We start from the raw sequence: 19,296 nt of genomic DNA, 5'->3' as shown, positions 1-19,296 counted from the left end.
GGCAAGAATGCCGAATTATTAAGACGAAAGCGGTTTACGCAAGAAACTACTAGCCCACATGGGCAGTGCTCAGGTCGAGGCAAAATACAGAGGGTCCCGCGCAATCAAAATAACTTTTTCACAAAGTACTGGCAGTGCGTTTAATCGGTGTTCGTTGTTGCTATTTTCAATGGAAGTACAATTAGAATATTCTTACTTGTCTTGTTCCTTTCCGCCTTCGTATTGGAGTAAAACCCCAAATAACATGTTGAGGAAACAGTCTTAGTGATATTTCTTCTGGAGAAGTAAGTGGTAAGAGGTCGATCTTGGGCAAGAGTTGATCAAGAGCTGATCAGTCCGAGCACGAATTTATGTGAACTAGAAAGCTTGATTGCCAGACACTGATGAAAGTCTTCGGTATTTTGATATGGGGCTACTTACGACGTATGAGTAACATGACCAGGAAGGACGACATCCAGCCAAGGCGCATAGGCTCCGTAAAACAATGCGCTAACATGGTTTTGCGTTGTCTGCAAGTCGGTGGTGCAACGTCCAAACGAAGAATCATTCAGCTGCCTAGCTGATGCTTCCTTGTATTTCAAAACTAGTCTTCAGTGAAAGTAGCCCATTCGCGCCGAGCTAGCAGTTCGTTCAACGTGTACCGCCGGTGATGGTTGGAATGGTTATAATTTTCATCTTTTCAACTTAACTCGTGCAGCTATATCCCGAACCGATACCTTAATATCCGTTCAACGACTTATATGGGTGTGAATACCGAGTGGAATTCCTCATGTGTTTACATGTGATTTACATCGAGCATTCTACAGCAGTAGCTGATGCTCGTTGTCGCTAATGTAGCCGACACGATTTCGATCAGATTTAGAACGATACGTTGACATATCGAGCTTCAAAAATCTATAAATCATCCTTCTGACAATTGATCCAGAACTTAACTTTGTTCGACTACAGTGAACAAAGAACCACCATGCTCTACAGGACCAGGTATCTTGTGGGCAGGGGATCACACCTCAAATCTGAGCAGTTTCACCCGATTTTAGGTGTAACTCTGTAAACTGGACTCACCTTCTTTCGATTCTTCCCCTTCGGTTGTGCTCTTTTTATCCACGCTCAAATATGCCGCAAGTGCAGCTGATTGCTTTGGGCTAGGGGCCATGCAGTCAGTTAAGGACCCCAACAAACCATCCTCTCCGGGTACCTCACTAGAAGAGCAATCCATCACTTCCATCGGCTCTTTCGGTTGCCAGTATAAAGAATCAGCCGGGTTGTTTGATTTAACGACGGAAGAACCGATAGCTGTACTTATCACTTCATGGGAAGCTGGTAAGACGAAGAAGGATTGGTCGGCTCCCTGTTTTCGCGATCCGCTTGAGGTGTTCGCAGTCCAAGTTGTATCCTGATAAGACGATGGAAGAAGGTTCGCATACTCCCAAAGATTGGCTAGGTAGTTTGTGTGTTGATTAGCGGTCGGATTTGTGGGCCAGCTACAACTCACTTCCTCAATGGCTTTGTGTGACCACGTGGGGAAATGGTTTTGTTGATTTACTAATGGGGTGTGTTCTAAAGCAGCCAGATAATCAAGATTTGTGCGAAGATTTTCGGAATAGATATCACGCTCAAAAAACATGCCAGCACATGTGCAAGTTGTACGATTTAAAAGAAGGTATAATTTTTATTTTGTGCCGTGTCTTTGTCTATGTCCCCCCTTCCTATCAGCCCCGGAGCACAGTGATGTTGATTGGTGTGGTACCCGTGCATCAGCACGGTGCTGTGCGGAAGTGCGACGTCGTCTGTCTTCTGATTGGCTAATGTGGTTCAATCTTTCGTACAATCATGTAGGTGGGGTGGTATTCCGATATGCGCCAACCGTGGCGATGCTGAAAATTTGCCCAAGAGGGTGAGAGCGTAATTCGCAGTGTGGTGCACATGTTTGTTGGATTCGACTGATTCTAGGTGTGTCACAGAACCCAGATGTCTAGTTGTGCCGTGGTAAGTAGCTTGAGGAAACCGATAGTCAATGGATCAATAATGCCCTGAAATAATTTATTCGGAGAACCGCAAGCTTAAATATGTTAGACTATATTTTTAGGGTGGTGTTGTGGATAAGTGAAGCCGTAAGATTTAGATGTTACTAATCGGCAGCTTTGGGTAGTTTAATGGGGGCAATATTCCGCAAGCACGTTCAAATTACCCGCAGTCAATCTGAAGTCGATGATGTCTTCGAAAATGATTTCTTGAACCGTGTTCTCGAGTGTACTTACTAGAAAACAAGGTTTGGTAATTCCGGAAAATGCTTCGCAAAAGAGAAGTTTTCAAATATGGACTGAGACCTCTGTACCTTTACCTGTGGCTCAATTACTAGTTGTGGTCCTCCTAGTTTCGTTGTGTCCCCTCTCAGCTTTGAAATCCGTAGATATTAACGTGAGCTATTGCTGCGGGTAGGCTAACGCACAACTGGTAGTGAGTAGTGGCTATCTAGCCTGTGTGCCAGATGTCAGCACTGTGCATCATCCGAGAGCCTTGTGACGATGAAAATTAGGAACAGCGTCCTCCTCGTCATGTGAAAAGACACAACCAACTTGTGATTTGCACTGAGCGCTTAAAACAGAAATTACTTCTAGAAACCCTATGTTATTTGGCGGACAGTACGGTCCTTCTTATGAGGGTAACACGGGTTATTCTTACGGTCTTGTACCACACACACAGGAGCTTCCGGGACCCGGTTAGTATTCACATATGATGAATCGTCTCGCTCCTGTGTTCCTAGAGTTGATCTGAATGCCCCTGATACATGCATAGTGTCAAACTGTGGCATGCATTCTGTGTACATTTGATCATTCTCTGCTCCTGGCCGTCTGTGTGTCCACTCATCATTCAGTAAGTTAACAGAATTAATGTGATCATAGTGAACCAGCAATTTATCGTGAAAATGGCCCGATAGCCCACTGTCGCTTACAAACTTCACGCTGTTTCATATTTATAAACGAGTCGTTTAACAAATCTCAAAAAGAAATACCACTGGAACTGGTCTGAAATGAACTGTGGACCATTAAGGGACTTGTCTCGGTGACTTGTTGAATACCTTCTCCTACAAGTGAGTTAGATTTCGCAATGCGAACAGAATGGGTCTCTCACGAATAGTTACTCTCGGATACCAACACAAAAACAACTTCAAACCCAGCATCGGTAGAATAAACTGATATTGACGAGCTCTAATGCCGCATTGTGCAGTACTTATCTTAAAGTGACTGCTGCGTAAGTTCTCTGGCTTAGCAACAAATAAAAACAGAACAGTCGATATGTTTAGTCCAATCTTACTATGTAGAAAATTATGGGAACTCTAAAGAGGAACCGCTAAGCTGCGATCCCTTGGGGTCGTAGAGATCTATCACAGAAAGCCGACGAAACTTGGCTTAACATCAAGTCAAGTTGCTAGTGAATGTTTTTCGCCAACATTGGGTTTTCGTAGCTTGTAAGGCCCAGCAGTTTCAAACGACCATTTCAAATCCCTTCGAAAAAAAAACGGAATAAGATAATACAAGCCATTTCACTCATTCCTTATTCGTGGTGAAGCTAGCTGCGGAGATCGACATCACGCTGCACAGACCAGCCTGATTTATTTACTTGGTCACGCCACTGGCCGGTGAGTCACGTTGACTCTGTCCACACCTACCGATCAGTTAGGATGTCTACAATCACCAAAACCACCCTGAACTCGCACGTTTTCTAATTGGTTAATCCAATTATACCGTTGCACACTCTGAATTCTTGTACGATTTCCTCAGATCAACATACAATAAACAGGCAGTCGGTCATCTCCTTGCCTCACAAAACCCGGGTTATAACATACCTGAAGAAGAAAAACCTACGGACAGACAGGAAAAGCAAAGAACGGAAACTACCTGGGAAAAGAAACGGTTCATGGTAGCAGAGTGAGGGCAACAGTGGATATCTTCATATAGGAAACTACTCAAAAGGTTGCTGAAAACTCTTCTGTAGCCCACGACCGGTTTCGACCTTCTTGGGGCTCATCATTTGAGTCTTCCGTGAAAACCAAATTGATTTGCAAATGAATGTATTTGTCGAAAACAGTGGATATCATTCCTCCTAGTTCAAACTGAAAATAGAGTAGCAGCCGAATGGGGGAACAGTTTATTCATTCATGTGCCTTACAATACCAGCCTATATCCTTCTATGGAGACATTGGGATTCAAGTGCTGTAACCCATTCTTTAGCTTCAGGTTGGAGATAGCAAACCTGCAGGTCACATCAAACATAGCAGACAACACGGCATACAGCTAAACAATGTGAGATTCCAAATGATACCTTGCTGGACGCACTCCAACTAACCAAAAGATCTACCCAGACTATATAAGAGGATTGCCGATACCTATAAAACTGTATAGATCGTATTGACTGTAGACTGTGGAATGCAGTCGTAGACCGTGGGCTGTATTGGTATCCTAGACGAATTCGTCCACCCAGTCGGTGACAACCTTGCAGCTGCAGAGAAGTTAGACATTCTCTGTTGTTCATTCTGAGAAAGTGGAAACAAATCCGGGTGACAATCTGGCGCGTACAGATGAGAATAAAACATGACAGCAGATGTACTGATACACGAGGTGACCTACAGAGTCCAGGGTCGTCACACCACGGTAGTAAAGTCAACCACGGCCCCGGACGGGCCGTGTCAGCTATCAGGTCAATTCAACCGACAACACGTGTACATAACACAGACACTCAGATGTAATTAGTCTAGGAATGCGCACAAAGTGTAGCGAGTGTCCCAATTAACTTGTGCGACCTCTGCCATCCAAACGGCTACTGCCACTCTGAGTACTGAGTACTCTGAATAAGTTTATCCGATTGCCGGTTTGGGTACTTAGGCGTGGGTACATGTGGATTAAGTTTACGGTGTGAGAAACTGTTGGTTGGGATGAGCACCAATCACAAGGACAGACTATATTTGGCGACACAACTGAACGTGAATAACTGGCGACACAATTGAATGTGAATAGCACAAATATTGGGTGGGGACAAATGGTTGTAGAAAGATATGTCCCTTTTAATGAGAGGTGCGGGAATAATCACTTGTCTTTTACCGCGCTATTACCTTATGCTGCTAATTTAGTCCTTCCGAAACGTTCCATCGAGCATGAGCCTTGTCCGGAAAGATGGAATTATAGATCGGAACTGTCCAGGCCTAATTTAGCGTGGATGGGTGGAATCCTCATTCGCTTTGTCCGATAACACTCTTTAAATTTTCATCATGCGTGAGGATGCGTGAAAACTGCATGCACACCTGTCAACGTCATCGATTCACGGTTGGATTCGTCATCTAGTCTACACATTCTCTCTACCCGCTTCATTTTGGTAATTATGGCTACTACTGTCACCTCTCCAAACCATTCTCTATAGTCAGATAAACAAAGATGAACCGGCTGCATTCACATTTTTCATGAGCTGTTGACACTGCACCCACGAATTTTTATCCCTTAGTGGTTCGCACGCTTCACCGCAGGTTATTTCGTGAGTAAGTTTCACCGTCCTCGAACTAATAACTATTTGTTCACAGTACTCTCTTCCGAAAAGTATTAGAAGGCCATTCGAAGAAAATGCATTGGTTAGAAGAGACTTGTGCTTGAACGCTAGACTGATCAGTTTTCTACAGTGTAGCATGCTAAACGGGTATGCAAATTAGCGTATTCTGCAAATTCGTTACAATTTAGTCTCATAAAGAAGATTACGTTGCCGGACATTCAGAGACTGTGCCTATCTGATGAGCCCAACGCATGAGCCGTCGAAGAGTTTCTAGCAAAATTGCTATGAAAATATGCGACACCTTGAATATCATACCAACTGAAACATGAGGTGGCCTTCGTGCAGCACATTCAGTTGATGAATATCATGAACGAGAGATTCATTTGGATTACAGCTGAGTCTTTCCTTAGTGATAATTTAATAGGTAAAGGAGTGGATTTGTCCTACCTCGTTTCAATTTGGTGCATATTTGGAGGTTCGGATCGGATTAGGGCTAAAATTAGACAAAACCGTTGAAACTTCATATTCCGGTAGGCTGATTTTATTGGGGAACAACATCAGTTATGGGGATGCGGAATCTTAAGAGCTACCCTTCAAGGTAGAAACACCTTAGTAAATAGTATTAGCGTGTCGTTTGCCCAAATGCATTTGGACATAACCTCACATTCTCGAATGCACTCCAGTGGTCTTTGGGGATCAAGAAGTGCTAATTTGACCCTCACCCCATTTTACAACTTCCATATGTGACCCAAAATTTATGTGGTGTTCCTCAGTCTGCAAATTTTCCTCCAGGAACCAGTTAATTGTTAGTGAAGAATGGAGTGACTTTTGGTTCAGATAACGACAGACTAGACATTCACCAGGAGAAAGTCCCAGTAAAAAGGCAATGCGTACCTTCTATCTCTGCCTCTTGATACATAGCAATACACAGCCCTAGTAACTCCAAGTAACTCTGCATACAAGCTGGCAGCAACTCACCTTGTTGTCGAAACACCGCCAGAATGACTGCTATGTGAAGCATGTTCAACTGCAAGCTAACAGCTGTTTCGTTCTGAACGGATGATTTCGGTCAACTAAATATAATTCACTGAATAAAATGACACCAGTGTCAACGTTAATCTGTCACTCGCATGTTGGTTCCTTTTTTATCCCTGAAAGCTGCGTCGTTTGTTCTGCCATACTTAAACAAGTATGATATCCATACACCCCTACCACATAAATATTGTGGTCATTCCCAAACGGCTCGGGAATAATTACTGTGGTTATCCTTTTGGAGGTGCTTTCAGCCGAGAACTGTGATCTACCGCTAAAGACAGGCACGATTAGCTGATACAAGCCGTCCAACGATAGTAATAGGATATACAGGTCCAGTAATCTGTGCTCCATAATCAGGTTCCTTCTTGAAGGGCTAACTGCCAATTTCTACCACCGTTTTCTCTGTGTACTCACTTGTTGCTAATGCGATAAGGTGTTTGTCGGATGGAATACGAGGATGTGGCGGTTAGAAGACACTGGGCTCAATTGTGATTGCATCACATCTGAACGAAACCAGCTACATAATCAACAAAGAGTGGACATCTGACGACATATAGCTCCAAACCGTTCACAGCTGATACAATCCAAACTACTACGGATCGCAGAGGCGATTCGAATCCAAATTAGTGACCCAAAGCCCTACATACCAAAGAAAATGATATAAAAAATGGTACAGGTGATATTGCGCGTCATCATCTTATCCGAGAATACGGACTTGAAATCGATATTGTGAGCAGGGTGAATCGATAATACTGAAGCATGTTAGTCAGGCTTTTATGGTTGGTCTCGCTAGACCGCTGCGTACTTCATGGTTGAGAGACCTATTGGTGAAAACTAGGAGGATAACTGTGCATAGTTTAGGGTTCAGTGTTCCTCTATAAACGAAAACTGCCACAGTCAAGACTGCTAGCTACAAGATGAATGATCACCATTCCCACATTACAATTGCGGTTCGGATGAGTTTTCTTAGTGGGATGGAGCTTGTAGGGGCTTATTTGTCGGTACCATAGTCAGCAGTAAGCACATCTGCTCCAGACTAGTGAGTCATAGAGTTTCATTTAATTCCTTTGCAGTTTTATGATGAGTACTATTCACAAAAAAAATTTGACTCATTTGAGTGAGCCACTGTCAGATAGACGCTTCAGAAATTAGTGGATTTTTTCCGGTCTGTTTCAAAATTTCGCAAACGAGAAATTTGGAAGAACTGCAAGCAAGGCATACAATCACGCTGTTCTTTATCCTCTGCATCTGCCTACAACTGACATCCGACAACCGGCTTAAAGTATCCGTTTTAAACGTATTCGTGTAGACTTTGACAAGGCCCCCCAGGGACATGCAGTTTGGTTCACATAACAATGTGGAAATCATTTTCAGTCTAAATTTCCCGCCCTTGGATTATATTCGATTTTGTGCGCCTTAAATCAGCGAACTTTCCGGAGAAGTGAATAAGAGGAGGCGGGGATTTTGGCTACGAATCAGATCACAATTCTCCGTTGACAAACGGAAGGCTAGTTTAAAGTTTTAGTATTCACTGATCTGGTGCTGTTTATTCCAGTCTTTTTAATAAGTGAAGGTATGGTAGCGGTGACTGAACAATACGGTAAAAAAGGTAGCTCCGTCTGTGCGATAGTCATTATCCTCAAAGCACTTGTAATCTACTGGAAATTTCTACTCGATTACCGCGTCATTGTTAAAGACGAAATAAGCGGTGGATCGAGTAATTTTAGAGAGGTGTAGAATGGAAATCCCAACGTGAGTTACAAAGCCATCTTTTTGTCACTGCAGGGAGGAGTTGTAAACAGGAAATATCGGCCATGTCTGAACACCGTAGAAAATTGTGAACTGGTAGCAAGTGACTTAGACATGATGTGTAGTCGAGTTCATGTCAAGCTGAGGCTGATCCCCAGTCAATAAAAATCTATCAGTGCCTATTCAGTTACCTTCACACTGATCTTGAAGAGGTGGGTGACAGTCTGGTACTTGGTGCGGAACGAAACCTGTGGCTTGCTTGAGAGGGGCTTCAGTATAGAGCTGCTTTTCCTGAGCGAGAGTAGCTGGATCCAGGGAACTGAAGTAAAATCTTGCTAGAGAACACCTCATAATAAAGATCCTTTTTTCGATGCGGCAGTGTTCGCTCTTGTCTGATTGCCTGTGGACTAGAGAATTTTCCTCTACCCCGTTTCAGCTGGGTTCCACCATTTTGTTGGGCATTTTGAGAACCAAGCATGCATTACAGTGTCATTGTTTACAATTCAGTAATGAGTGCCAGGACCTGTATAATTTCCTAGCTACGCACACACCATTATCTCAACTAAATCGACATACGTTTTCTTTGGAAATTACAATGTATATATGGCCGTAATATGTGTTACAATAAATCAGATTTGTTTAACGCGTCTTACCACTATAATTTGTACTCGTGCCATTGAGAATAACTGTATTTGAATTCATAATGAAGAAAAGAGTATAAAGAATGTTGGCTGAACGACCTGAAGGTATGAAGAGCAGTGGCTTCCAATCTGCGGGTAGTGGCCACCAGGATGATCCAAAAGCCGTCATTGGGATGCCACAGTTGCCCCCTTCAAGTGAATTTGCTGTAGTTGTAGAATTCGGATCCACACAGCTCTTGTTTGAAAAGTTATTAGCTGTCTTGGTGCAAAGGGGGCTAGCAATGGACTCGTGTTTCGCACTCATCATTAGAGAATTCACATGCTGACCGCACTGACAGTTAAATCGACCGGCGCAACCAGGATGGCTATTGAGTCATCGTTCGAGCCGCTGGGTAAACTGACCGTATCACTCAAGAGTGAATGCTACTGCCTGCTCAGATAGGATATATCGGATATGTCCAGTGAGAGCCGGTGGATTGGCTGTAGCCGGAGTTTCAGGTCTGACAATGCTTAGGATATGCACTGCTGATAAGCTCTAATAAGGGAGAAACTTGAGTCCAGTCTTTCCTTTCTTTGGTGTGGACTTACCAAAATAAGTGAATCAGGACAAAATAAGAGGTGGACTGTTTAAACGAGCGTGGTGTTGATGTGGAATACTTTCGTCTTGCAGAATGGACGGCAGAAGAGAAGGCCAATTCATGCGGGTGGGTTTAAAGGGAAACTGGGCCTTGGGGTCCAGTAAGCTCGCAGGAGTCTCATCTGTATTTTTGAACCAGTAAGAATGTTTCAACTCCTCTGTGTGAGATATATCCAAAACCTGGGTCAAATAAATCTTGATTCCGCTAATTATGCCAAATGGATGAACCTACATTCATGTCGTGTCGGATTCGCCCGAACAGTTCTTCTGTTCTGGCACATTTATTCTCTTTGGCCCAAAACAAGATTTTCTGTCTCTTTGGGGCGGACTAAAGAGAATAATTGCAAAAGCAAAGCGGAAAACAGTTCACTCAAGATTCATGTGCATGCAAACTCAAATTTCAAAACCGCCCACACCGTGAACAGTTTGAGTGACGAATCAAAACCTGCGCGCTTCAAATCATATACGGAAGATAGGCGCCGCATTTAGCGTGGAACTACTATGCGGTCCAGTGAAATATGGGTGATTAACTGAAAACCGGCCGACTCCCCACACAATGCGTAATTCAGAAAAATTGTTACAGCACAATTAACAAGTGAGAAATACTGATTTAAATGGATGGACGGTAGGTCCTTCTATTGTAAGGTTGATGATAGAGTTCTTTGTGAGGAACACGATGAAACAGATACGTTGTCATTCCGACATCTCGGCACTTAAGAGGCGATAAGATGCCTATTTGAGTGCACTTCCGCATTTGGGGCTTTCTGGAGTTTCTAATGACGTGTAAAATAAAGCCTATAGGGGACTTTTGCCGTCATGAAATTTGCCCTTTGATTTCGAATTTAAAATCTGAAAACCTGATGTCTCTCAGGAATTCGATGATTGAACCGTTGTCGAGAATTCGTCAGTGCTTACTCCACCAACTGTCGGTAAGTTAAACGGACAAAAGTCCTCCCATCAATCTGGCATTTCTATGTCATATAAATAGGATGAATAGGCTCCTTTCGATTGATGACCGCCAACTGAGCAAGCGTGGCTTCGTTCTTGACCGGAACTTAGACACAGGAACAGCAAACTTTGTTCATCAAAAAGGGTTCCATCACTCGCTTTTTAGATCGCGAAAACAATTTAGATGCCAGAGCTTGCGGGATTTTAACCTGGAGTGCTGTCTTGCTGAGTAGATTATGAGAAGCCCATTTCACTCAGCGGTAATAATACCTGTACCTTAGACAGGGCGCATGTTAGACATCCAAGGTTCAAACTCCAGAAAACTACCAACAGTCATCAGTAAGAGTGGAGCTGGAATCCCCCTTTGGTATGAACCAATCAGAATAATTGCGTCGGGATAGGGGGAGGAAGAATAGACCAGGAGTGCCGGGAATGTAAGCTCGGGGCTGGCAACTTTAACATTTTATAAGCCACTGGATGAACTACCATGCGCTTATAGATGGTTGTTGTTACATTTGTGTCCAGATAGCTTGTCAGTGTGCCATCTGCCACTTCCGACATGACGCCTTACCCCCAGCCGAGGCTTTATTAGACTGTTGTTCAAATCAGCATGCTCCGGGCACCCAAATTTGGACAGCACACACGAAACGCTACTTGAATGAGCGAATTATGAGAGTGGTTGACACGTTTCGCGCTCTGAAGAAAGGACATGGGAGATTCCCATTTGTAGTTGTACTGATGTGTGGTAAATTTGATTAGCCGGAGGTTGACATGACCTAGATGTCCAAGTTTGATGATCCATGGGGAGAGAAGCCGCAAAGCTCCGGGACATGTTTGAATGAAAAAAATTATTAGAATAAAGAAAAGTAAATGCAAAGTCAGCGAAACGTGCTTTAGAAAGTCAGGAACTTTTTTAACTTAGATTTATCGACAAACAGCAAATCTTCGGGCGATTTTTTAAATTTGATCTACTCCCAACTTATATCAATCTTCTCCCTCTGACAAAAAACGGTAGCCTTGCGCCGCTCAGAAGAAAGAGCATGTACGAATGATTTATAGTTATGAGTTGGGACGACTTTGTTCTTGCATCAAAACTCAGTCAAACGCAAGGCAAATAAAAGGAAAGCGTCATTTACGGAAGCACATTGTTTACTGAAAAATCTAGTCGGACACACTGCGCTTTTGTTCGTACCTCGAATAAGCCAGAGCGAAATGACCATACGGCGGTTGAATAAGTCCTCAGTTTGTTGGTGGTTCAGCGCCAAGATGAAGACGGTTCTGCTCAATAGACCGAGAGAAGTGCCTAAATTAGAGGCCGCGTGACAGCTCGTGACCATGGTTGGAATGTCGGCACATGGTTAGAACCGTCACGAAGATGTTGGATCTTACCGTGGTATGATGGGTTGCGCACCACAGCGACCCAGTGAGCTATACTGGAGGGTGCTCTCGCGAAACTTACAGGGTTTCTTAAACCAGGTTGGTCAATGGTTGGAGGTCTGACAAGCACAATCTCCTAGGTTGGGGGTTGGAACATGTGGCGACTTTTCGGAGAAATCATAATTCATTTTTATGTCCCACCAAACATCGCTGCCTTGCAGTTAGGCTTTTGAGCCAAAGGCCTTGACTGATGGCCCTAAGTGTCCTCGTGTCTATGTGTTGCTGATGATGGTGATGATGACATGGTTGAACTCGCTATCTTGGTGATACAAATCAGCTCTGGCTTGAAAATGCTGTAGTAATCCCATCTTCTCATAGTTTCAGTGGCTATTCTTACTGAGAGATATCTATATCAGCACAGATGGGGGAGAGCAGAAATCCACCAAACGCAATTCCATTCTCGTAGAGATGACCCCATAAAATAGTGCAATCATGTCAATTTTCATTGGTATCACATGTGCTCGAAAATTTCCTTTGCCTTCATCGAATGTAGTGAGATCACAGAAGCGGTAAAAATTCTCTTATTTAGTTCATTTTTTTTCCAAGATTAGAGATAATTTGTCGATGGATATGGTGTTGACCTCCTCACGACCAGTTTGTCCCGCAGTTGCCGGCTTGCCGTGGGTGTCTTTCTCACTCTCTGTAGAAAGAGAGGAATCTATTTGTCTTTGAAGAAGACTGTTTAACAATGCCTAACAAAGGCCCAAGAAGTGGATGAAAAAGATAGCTTTGAGCGACCAACGCACTTTGTTGTGCAACAGAATATCGTTGCTACATGGAAGTGATAATCTCTAGCGTTAAGGTTGATTGAATTTGTAACTTCGGTGACAATCTGTAGGGATACGGCCTTCTTTGAACTCAGGAAACGCTACTTATGAGCAAGGCAACGAAGGATCACCAGTCTTAGAATAGGGTGCTTGGGTGTTTGAATAGCGACCAAATGTAGGTTACACGAGTACCATCCTCAGCGGCAGTCGCCCATTCGGGCGTTACCGTTGTTGTAAACCTAAACTGCTCCTCTTCATCATGATCGGAGACCACTCAAGTAGAAAATGTCATGGAGGCAAACCGTGGCAAAACCATCCCCTCTTCATCAACCTCATGAGTATTTTCCTTTATGAAAATACACTGTGATATCTCGAATATCGCGCAAACTGAAACATGAAGCGGCCTTTGGCAGCACATTAACCTCATGAGTATTTTCCTTTATGAAAATACACTGTGATATCTCGAATATCGCGCAAACTGAAACATGAAGCGGCCTTTGTGCAGCACATTCAGTTGGAGAATATCATAAACGAAGATTCAGTTGAGTTGCTCAGGAAGACCAATAGGTGTGCAAATGAGTGTATCTGTCGGTTTCATCGATTTCTCCCTATTGACCTTCGTAGTCGCTGTAAATGACACTACATTTGATCACGTGCTCATACAGGCGGAAGTTTGTAATCAACAAAGGCACTCGTTAATCAGACGAGGCATAAACGATTTAAATGATTTAACCGTTGTTGGTTTTGGGGAATTCGTCGAGTACACCTTACAAGCAAGTGGCATATTACTTCCAGTATATCCGGAGAGCCTCTTTTCAGTGCAATCATAAACGGACTATCCTTTGCAAGTCAGGTTAAATGGCCATTCGCCCAGTGTCGGACGTTTCTTCGCGTGATGGTCGTACACTTCCCTTTAACAAAGTTTTCTCCTTCATAACAACAAAAAGGTGTAACAGAATACATAAAAATGCAGGTTTCGTCCCGTTGAGCAACAAACCAATAGTATCTGAAAGCTCAGTATACCCGAATTTTTTCTGACAAATCAAAATATCTTGTTAATAGCATTGTTGTTCGAGATAACCAATCAAAGCCACTCACTCAAACTAATTCTATTAGTAGACAGTCCACTGCGTGTCGCCAGTGCTAAATCTCATTTCCGTTATGGTCTAACCATTGGTTCGTCAAACCCGCATACACTGTTAGATCGGTGAAATGTAGTTGTGCGTGTGTGTGTATTTTTACTTCGTGTTTACTCTAAGCATATCTCAGGGATAGGGGAAGTTGTAACACTTCCTCCGATTTACGCCTTGGGGTAATCAAACAACATCTGGTGCCACCCACCTAATTAGGTGGGTTTTGCCGCAGCAGACAAACCAGGGATGAAAAATCGCATGTGTTCTTTTTTTCTAATTGAGCGTGATGTTTTGGCCTACAACTTGGTGCACAAGAGTAGACTAAGCACCAGCTGGAGCCAATCATTGTTGATCTGATTCAGCAGCTAGTCCCAAGAGACGTATAAGAAGAAAAATATTCCAAATCACTGAGCTTGTATAAAATATATGAGGCAGATCACGCGCACGTCCACACACGTAGAAAAATAATCCAGTTGCTACAAATGCTATATGTCCATCCCCGTTTAATTAAGGCGGGTAAATCCTAGGTTAACGAGAACCACCTGCACGACTCGTTTTCACCACGTATTCGGTTGGATTGTTTATTAGGAGGCCTTCCTAATTCAGTTTATGATTCCAGGAAACAAAGTTTCTAGATCAATTACTAGAATATTAGGCGTCAGATGTTATGGTTTAAGTAAAGAGGCGGCTAAACCTGTGCATCAACCAAGACACGGAGCGCAGAATCCTCAGATGATAATTCAGTCAGCGGGAAAAGCGGTGTCGAAATAAGGTAATTGTAATGTGTCCCTTTCCACGCTAAATTTTTCATTTGGGAGACACATGTACAATGATTTAATTCGATTGATTCTCTCCACAATCAATGGACCATAAATAAACGTTTAATGAGTTGGAATGCGACTCGCGCGCCACTCATTCAACCAATCGACTTAATATCCATTATGAAGAGATAATTTCTGCCTGTAATTATTACTACGTTATGTTCTTTTCGAAATAAATTTGCTTGATCACAAGTGAATGCGTTGTTTTAACCATCAAGTGGCTCTAGTGCTTCATGAGTTGTGAAGAAATCGACGCCAGAATATTATTTCCGTGAACTGCACTTCTAGCAGCTTTACGCCGTTGAGAAGGTAGTCCAAGATTCCAACAAGGGATGTGTGGAATGCTAAATGCTGCTAATGTGCCCAATTACTGTTTTCTGTTCATTGTTGCGTAAAAGTCAGTCGAAAAACAAACCTATGAAACAGCTTATGACAATCAGTCTATCTTTGTCCTAGGAAAGTTTGTCTGCATGTTTTAGGAACACTTGCCGCGTTTTGGCTTCCGTGCTTCACGTGCGTAACATGAAGTAGCTACCTTGGTACGAATGCCGCCTGACGCCAACCCAAAGCTCTTGTGGTAAATAGTTTAAAATTTAATTGAAACGTGCACTTACCTGGCAGCCTGGCAAGTAATTCAGCATGTGCGATTACAGCGAGCGTTTTCAGCAAGGGAAACACATGAAACAAAGCAATCTGCGCCTACGTGTGAGATCCTCGTTTATCAAAGGCTCTAAGGAAATAAATCAGAATAACCAAAATTATTCAGCATTTTTAAATGGCGACAGACAAGAGTAAAACATTAAACTTATTATCGGAATAAGTACCAAGGTTTCAAAATAAATTAGTTCATGTTATTAGCTGTTAAACGAGCTCATCAATGTACCAAGGAGTCTCTAACTGCTTCTTCCGTGGGATTTACATTCCCACCACATTTTCCTCTTATTCGCATGCCAGCTCGGATGAAATCTCTGGTGTATGTTTCAAAACTTGAGAAAGTCTCCCACAACGGAATCAACTATATTGCGTGCTGAACGACAGAGGTACAGGGGTGATTTGCGCAGTCAGACACGCGGTAACCACCGTTCAAGATTACACAGCTTCTCATCTGATTAGTGCTTGGTGTGCCAGCTAGCCGGGTACCACATCAGTTGCGGATGAAACATATCCACTAAAATTAACCAAGAAGAATATTTTTACCTTTTCCATTGTCCACTCAAGCTATGAAGCCTATGAAAAATACTTTCCATTTCGACAGTCCCAGAAAAACGCAAAAATGGTGGAATAATTTGAACACGGGTTCCCAATTCTGATTTCAAACGCATCACTGGAGATAATAACATTAAGGTTCTCCAGTTGGCATCACAATCTAATCACTTCCATGGCAGTGTAATAGAATTAACATAAGGTTGTTTCAGCAGAGATTGTCCAGATTATTTGACTCAGTTCCACAAACGCTCGAATCCCACTGCCGTTCCGTTCTGTTTGGTCCGCTGGTTGTCTATAATATTTTCGCTTATTCTATTACGAAAACGTATGCCCACGTGCACCATACTTCGAAATCTTGAGTCCCAAGATGAATTATCGAAATTTGAATTCCGCTTGGGCTGAGGACAATAAATGCGTGTCGTTAGCAGAGCAAAAAGCGCTGGCTTGGTGTGATAAATTATTAAGATTTCCTGTTACACACAAACGTAATAATGAAAAACTAACGGCGAAGATTATAGTTTCACCTATAAAGTTACCTTACTGGTCTGTATTCCCAAGAAATATTTACTGTTTGCCGAAAAATTCTGGTCTATTAGTCCTGCTAAAGGCCTTCACATTGCAAAAATATCTGACGAACAAACGGTAATCTTGTTCTCACAGTAAAGCAGTTCCTCAGTCTTCTAATTGTCGCTGAGCAATAAAGGATGATACCTTATGTTTCGAAATATTATGTTACGATAAAAATGAGTTGCAATAGAAAAAAACTGGGAACTTCTTAACCCTGCCAGACAGTCTTCACGTGAAAAAGTTAGACCCAGGAACATAAGGATAACCATTTCCTAGATGTGCAGGAGATACTTCTGGTGATTTTGAAAACTTGAGTTTTAGTTAATAAAGGTAGTACTTCGTCGGTTGTATTTCTACGGATTAGAGGTGTTTTTTTAAATTCATTGTTGGGCCTTCGAGTCTAACAATGACATGGAATACGTGAGAATGAAGAACCTTAATATAGACAGGCAAAGACGACAGTTTTTCTACTACTTGGGTGCTTTGAAGGGAACCAATCGTCGATTACTTAATCGTTAGCCGCATTCGTATAAATGCGCAGCTGAGGTTTACTTCCAAAGTGTAAGAACTCATGCATAAAATGCGCAGCACACCGACTTGTCCGATGACAGACAAAGGTATCATCACTTAAGCTCGACGATGGTCACATATCATCTGGTGTTTGAAATGAAACCCGAATACTTGTTTAAAAATTCAGTTATCCACTTGAATGAAAACTTCTCATAAAGGACGGCTAATTTTGGGTGACCACGTCCACAGGCCAAACAAGAAAAAATGCTTAATGGAAACTTCGTTCTGTAAATGGAAGCACTCTGTGCGGAAAGTCCTAGAAACACTGTACAGTTGTAACATCCTTGTTGGGACTCATCAGCATTGCGCATCTCTCGAAACTCGAACAGCCTCTAACCCGCGACCTTCTGGCTAGCAGTTTGAACATTTAACCATTCTTCCATGAGCGCCTCACCACCACTGTAATCAAAGAGGATATATGTACATATAATGCTAATTATACCACACTCTTTGAAAAAATACCTATTGAGGCATTTAAATTGTCTTTCAATCCTCAAAATGGGGTCCGAGAAACCAGTTAACTCAAACAGAAATAAGTGTTTCATCGAAAAACCGACTGCCAGAGAAAGAGGTGTAAACGTGTTCATTGCTTCCAATAAAAAAACAAGTTTTATTCCTCGTCATGTATTTATTGCAAGTTACTTGATCTGTAAAGGTCGTTTTTGTGCAGACATCTTTGATTTTTCAACAGAGCGTTTTCAAGATAGAAATTATTTCGTCTGGTCCTAGAGGCATTTTTCTCCTGAAATGGCCATGAAATGCTTGAAAGGTTGCTGTAACTCGGAAAACGTCTTTAAAAAAAGTTGACCACTAAAGTGTCTTAGAAAATGTCTAATGTCCTCCAAAACTCAGTCGCCCCCAAATAGATCCCCCCTCCTAAAGGTCACTTCTAGTGATGTTGCTGTAATGTTGACTTGGAAGAAATAATATATATAAACCAGAATGAGGACCTGAATCAAAATTGAGCTCAGTTAACGCAACAAAATTAAAATATATAGCACGCAGTAATGAATGTAAAGAGCAATTCACTGAACTTATCCACCTTGTGGACAACTGACATAAAAATTCTGATTATATAGAATTCTTGTGAACGCATGTCAATTTTTCGTTTCATCAAGGGATAATTGAGACCTACAAGACTGGTATTCCAATAAGGCTTTGGTTTGTGCGTGAAGATTTCACCTCCGTCTTTGAAGATTTTTGCAGTGTTTTAAACTTACACTCACGGATGAAAAGGCAGTTCGAAATCCTGGGTGAAATTTGTGTGTTCTTGTGCAATATCGCCAGAGTAGTATGCGGTTCCTCGTTGGTCACTTTCATGTCTGGAAAACTCATTCTGTCAAATACAGTGCGCCACTACCCCAGATTGAAAATTGGCCGCTGGACGCTGGGCTGTTTTATTGTCAGCCTTTCGAATCAGTTTGATTAAAGCCCTAAAAAAATACTTTTCACTACTTGTTCTTTGAACAGACAATGGTATCCGACTACTGAGTGTTCACGATGATGCGGAAAAATGAACCAGGTTTCAACAAACAAAACGATTGTTATTCAGGTACCCATTAAAATTAGGGATAATTCATCCATCCGACAGCGAGTAAGAGTAGAAAATCCCAATGATTCACACGTCCACACATAGATGCACATACACAAACGCCATACTTTCAACTCATCTCAATTTGTCCACCGCTGCTGCCGTGACATGACAGTTTGGAACTCATACTTTTGAAGGTACAATGATAGGTAGCGTTTAACATCAGTGGAAAATAAAACTAGACACCCAGCTCACTGATGGGTACAAAACGAATAGTTTGGCAAAATGCCCATTCAGTGCTGACGCTGAAGGTTGGTATAGGACATTTTGGTCTCAGAGAATCCGTTCAAACTTTGAGCTCTGATATAGGTTGCCGTGGTGAGTTAGAGGCAATGACAATGAGATGTGTGTTTCATCCAACTGATATCCTCGTTTGAAGAGTGGATATATGTCAACTCTATACTGGCAGTGTGAGGAGATTTTACGATTTTCAATGGAGATTTCCCTTTGTAAATGAAACCCATTTATGTTGGAAAGCCAAGAACAACCAGCTGTGCGTATTTCAAGAAAATCCAGTAGACAGTTTTGAGTTCGCGAATTCCCGCATGGTAGCCCGTCACGAAGAGACTGGAACTTACCGTGGTGTGACGGTTTGCGCACCTCACCGATCCAATGAGCTATACTGGAGAGTGTCCCGCAACACCCACAGAGTCTCT

The 19,296-nt window shown here is 42.5% G+C and overlaps 1 protein-coding gene across 1 annotated transcript in view; it reads left to right on the top strand.

The window, feature by feature from the left end:
* Nucleotides 1-1,151: 1,151 nt before the first annotated feature.
* The window catches only part of T265_07093 (hypothetical protein), a gene marked incomplete at both ends in the record, with an annotated part of 24,942 nt that continues 6,797 nt past the window's right edge, over nucleotides 1,152-19,296 (top strand). The window contains 3 exons of the mRNA XM_009172531.1: nucleotides 1,152-1,320; nucleotides 1,714-1,832; nucleotides 12,532-12,605. Coding sequence (XP_009170795.1) covers nucleotides 1,152-1,320; nucleotides 1,714-1,832; nucleotides 12,532-12,605 — 362 coding nt within the window. The remainder of the gene's footprint in view (nucleotides 1,321-1,713; nucleotides 1,833-12,531; nucleotides 12,606-19,296) is intronic.

This window comes from Opisthorchis viverrini, assembly GCF_000715545.1.
Source record: "Opisthorchis viverrini unplaced genomic scaffold opera_v5_156, whole genome shotgun sequence".
Lineage (NCBI taxonomy): Eukaryota > Metazoa > Platyhelminthes > Trematoda > Opisthorchiida > Opisthorchiidae > Opisthorchis > Opisthorchis viverrini.
The sequence above is the reverse complement of the archived record's forward strand: the minus strand, read 5'-3'. Positions and strand labels throughout refer to the sequence as shown.